This window comes from Colobus angolensis, unplaced genomic scaffold (genome assembly GCF_000951035.1).
Source record: "Colobus angolensis palliatus isolate OR3802 unplaced genomic scaffold, Cang.pa_1.0 Scaffold34, whole genome shotgun sequence".
In the NCBI taxonomy this organism is placed as follows: domain Eukaryota; kingdom Metazoa; phylum Chordata; class Mammalia; order Primates; family Cercopithecidae; genus Colobus; species Colobus angolensis.
Window position 1 is genome coordinate 5,310,125 of NW_012116710.1, and position 4,512 is coordinate 5,314,636.

A 4,512-nucleotide genomic window follows, 5' to 3' on the forward strand; every position below is an offset into this window, starting at 1 on the left:
AATCACTTGAACCTGGGAGGTAGAGGTTGCAGTGAGCCGAGATCACGCCACTGCACTCCAGCCTGAGCGACAAGAGCGAAAATCCGTCTCAAAAAAAAAAAAAACAAAAAACACAAGTTTCAGCTGAAGTGGGAGGATCCCCTGAGCCCAGGAGTTTGAGACCAGCCTTGGCAACATAGGGAGACCCTATCTCTACAAAAAAAGAAAAAAAAATTTAAAAAGTTAAAATTAGCCAGGTGTAGTGGTGTGTGCCTATAGTCCCAGCTAGTCTGGAGGCTGGGCAGTTGAGCCCAGGGGTTGGGATGGGGGCAAGAGGGATGTGTTGAGGCTGTGGTGAGCCGTGATAGTGCCACTGCACTCCAGCCTGGGCGATACAGCGATACCTTGTCTAAAAAAAGAGAGAGAGAGAGAATTGAGGCTCTCCAGGCCACCCCACTGACCTCCCTGCCCGCCCCTAGGCAATGGACAGCCAGAAGCAGTTCAGTGGTCCAGAAATCCAGTTCCTGCTTTCGTGCTCCGAAGCGGATGAGAACGAGATGATCAACTGCGAGGAGTTCGCCAACCGCTTCCAGGAGCCAGCTCGCGACATCGGCTTCAACGTGGCCGTGCTGCTGACCAACCTGTCAGAGCATGTGCCGCATGACCCGCGCCTGCACAACTTCCTGGAGCTGGCCGAGAGCATCCTCGAGTACTTCCGCCCCTACCTGGGCCGCATCGAGATCATGGGCGCCTCGCGCCGCATCGAGCGCATCTACTTCGAGATCTCGGAGACCAACCGCGCCCAGTGGGAGATGCCTCAGGTCGGGGGACGCGCGCGCGTGCATGCTCGCCTCCTGGGGCTTCGGGCGTGCGGGTGCTCACTTCCTGCACGCTCGGACCCCACAGGGGGCTGTGCGTGCCTCCCATATCTGCCCCGCTCTGGCAAGCCCACGCCCACCCTTTTGTACACATTTTGCCCTGCTGTGCCCTTGCACATCCCTGGCTTGCCCCTGGCCATTTCTTGCATACCTGGACCACACAAGGATGCACAGCCCTTGGGCATGAAGCAGGGTCAGTGTGTCCTGACTGTGGCTGCTCACACGCCATGCCCCTACACGCACACCCTGGGAGCTCTGGCAGGCCCTTATAGCCCTGATGCAGCCCTACCCACACTGTCACCTCCTTGAACCCGCATGGCAATACACCCCTCGCTCACCTTCCCAGCAGCCCCGGTGTGCCCTCTCTTGGTCCTGGCCCGCTCATGCTCACGCTTGTACACGCTCACCTTGGGGGCTCTGGGGTGCCCTGGCATGCTGACCCACCCTTCACCAGTCATCACGTGTGCCCCCAGATGCATTCTGAAGTCCTAGCACACGATGTGTACCCCCACTCATTCTGGGCCCACACGTGGGTGCACACCTCTTGCACGCACACCTCTTGCACACACACCGAAGATGCCAGTGAGCCCTCCCAGAACCCTGGCATGCCTCATTCGTTCACTGCCCACTTGCCCTCACTGTAACCCTGGCACAACCATGCTCACCCACGCACACTTGGGCCACGGTCTCAGGTTCACCCACAAGAGCCCCCAGACCCACTCTCTAACCTGACGGGCCCTATCTCAGCTCCTCCTATGCCCAGCCCACAAATGCTTGAACATCCCTCACACACTCACTTGCCCCGAGGGTACACTCACGTGGTCCCAGCATGTCCCCAGCACAGCTGGCACACCTGGCTGACATATGGTTCCCCTCCCCATTCCCTCACACTCCCCACATGGCCCTGACACACCCTCACCACATTCTTTTGCACACACATTTGCTTGTTGTTCCTCAGATGCCCCCAGGTACATGCACACCCCTCCTTGTCTCACACTCATAGCCCAGGAGGCTTGCGCACCCATCACCTCCTTCATGACTGGGCCCTTCATATGTCTCCTCAGGGGACACCAGCTCACGCACGCGGGCTCATGTCCCACACACAGCCCTGTCCTCATGTTCTGGGAGCCAGTACACAAACCCTTGGCTCCCCTTCGCACATTCATGCCTGCCTCATGCACACTGCATAACTGCAGACCCCTCTCACACTCATACTCCTCCTGTCCCCCCATGGAGTCCCAGGCCCTTGCACACCTGCCCCATGTGCCCACGCCCACTGTGCACACTGAGCCTCTCATGGTTGCACACTTCCGGCATCCTCCCATGCCGCCACGCCCTCCTTGCACCTGATCCCTCCCTGGCCGCTGGTGTCTCCTCACATACTCCGCAGGAACCCTTGAGATCTTGCACACTCATCTATGCCTCTCGGGACCCCACTGCATACACACCCCCATCTGGCACACACGTGGTTGCAGCATCCTGGCACCCATGATGTCTGCACATTCCTGCCTCTGCAGGAAGCCCCATTCACCATGGCCCTTCCCACTCACTCCTTGCACGTGCTGGGGGAACTCTGCCCTCCCCTCTTCCTCTGCCACTGCGTGCTTCCCACACGAACACTCTTTCCATTAGTGCTGTTCCTCCAAACGCCCGCTCCCTTCTGCTCACCCCTTCCCATTCCACTTTCCCCTGCTCCTCAGGCATCCACGTATGCCCATGTGGCCTCGGAGCACCTGTGTGGCAGTATAATAATAGGGAACACTGTACGGTGTTGTTGTCATCGTTGTTGTTTGAGACGGAGTTTTGCTCTTGTCACCCAGGCTGGAGTGCAATGGCACGATCTCGGCTCACTGCAACCTCCACCTCCTGGGTTCAAGTAGTTCTCCTGTCTCAGCCTCCCGAGTAGCTGAGATTACAGCCATGTGCCACCACACCCAGCTAATTTTTATATTTTCAGTAGAGGTGGGATTTTGCCATGTTGGCCAGGCTGGTCTTGAACTCCTGACCTCATGTGATCCGCTCACCTTGGCCTCCCAAAGTGCTGGGATTACAGGCGTGAGCCACCATGGCCTGCCCACTATATGGCATTTATCAGGCACCGGGAGCTGTTCTAATCATGCAGCATCTACTAACTCATTTAACCCTCGCACCAACCTTATAATGTAGGTCTTATTATGCCCATTTTGCAGAGGGAAAACGGAGGTCCAGAGAGTTAATTCAGAGTCACCCAGCTACTCAGTGGCAGAATCAGGATTTGAACCCAGGCAGGCTGGCTGCCTTTGCCTTCAAGCACTATGTTCCTCCTCTCAAGGAAGCTAAATACATCCATTCTGGAGCCAGCTCACTGGGATTTCAAATCCTATATGTGCCACCTCGTCTGTGTCACCTGGGCATGTAACTTGCTGAGCCTCCCTGTCCTCATCTGTAAAATGGGAAGAAAACCCGCTAGCCCTAGGCTTGTTTGTGAGGATTAAATGAGTTTTATGGAAACTGCTTGTCTGGGGCCTGGCCTTATTGAAGCATTTACAGGAGCACCTGCAATGAGTGCTCTCTATAAAGCGCTCTCTATAGGTTTGCTATTGATAATCAAGACAACAACATGGCCGGGTGCTGTGGCTCCTGCCTGTACTCCCAGCACTTTGGGAGGCCAAGGCCAGAGGTAGTGCTTGAGGCCAGGAGTTCGACACCAGCCTGACCAACACAGCCAGACCCTGTCTCTGCAAAAAAATTTTTTTTAGAAATTAGCAGGCCAGTCATAGTGGCTCATGCCTGTAATCCCAGCACTTTGGGAAGCTGAGGCGGGCAGATCACTTGAGGCCGGGAGTTCGACACCAGCCTGGCCAACATGGCAAAACCCTTCTCCACTGAAAATTCAAAAACAGCCCAGCATGGTGTTGGGAGCCTGTAATCCTAGCTACTCAAGAGGCCTAGGCATGGGGATCGCTTGAACCCTGGGGGCGAAGGTTGCAGTGAGCCCAGATAGCATCACTTCATTCCAGCTTGGGAGACAGAGCTAGATCCTGTCTTTTTTTTTTTTTTTTGAGACGGAGTCTTGCTCTGTCACCCAGGCTAGAGTGTAGTGGCGAGATCTCGGCTCACTGCAACCTCTGCCTCACGGGTTAGAGTAATTCTCCTACCTCAGCCTCCCCAGTAGCTGGGATTACAGGGGTGTGCCACCACGGCGGCTGATTTTTGCATTTTTAGTAGATACGGGGGTTTCACCATGTTGGCCAGGCTGGTCTCAAACTCCTGACCTCAAGTGATCTGCCCGCCTCGGTTTCCCAAAGTGCTGTGATTACAGGCGGAGCCACGGCGCCCGACCTGACCCTGTCTCAAAACAGAGTAACAATGCATTTAGAACAGCGCCTGCAGCGGTGACCCCTTGTAGCTGCCACTGCTGCTGTCGGAGCCCCAGCTGACGGTGCCCCTATCCTGTCTGCCGCCCCGTGCTTCAGGTGAAGGAGTCCAAGCGCCAGTTCATCTTCGACGTGGTGAACGAGGGCGGCGAGGCCGAGAAGATGGAACTCTTCGTGAGTTTCTGCGAGGACACCATCTTCGAGATGCAGATCGCCGCGCAGATCTCGGAGCCCGAAGGCGAGCCGGAGACCGACGAGGACGAGGGCGCAGGGGAGGCGGGCGTGGAGGGCGCGGAGGA

General features: G+C 56.5%; 1 protein-coding gene across 1 annotated transcript in view; it reads left to right on the forward strand.

Moving 5' to 3' along the window:
• Positions 1-4,512, forward strand: part of RYR1 (ryanodine receptor 1 (skeletal)) — a 164,972-nt gene that overhangs the window by 140,009 nt on the left and 20,451 nt on the right. The window contains exons 90-91 of the mRNA XM_011952520.1: positions 459-800; positions 4,313-4,504. Coding sequence (XP_011807910.1) covers positions 459-800; positions 4,313-4,504 — 534 coding nt within the window. The remainder of the gene's footprint in view (positions 1-458; positions 801-4,312; positions 4,505-4,512) is intronic.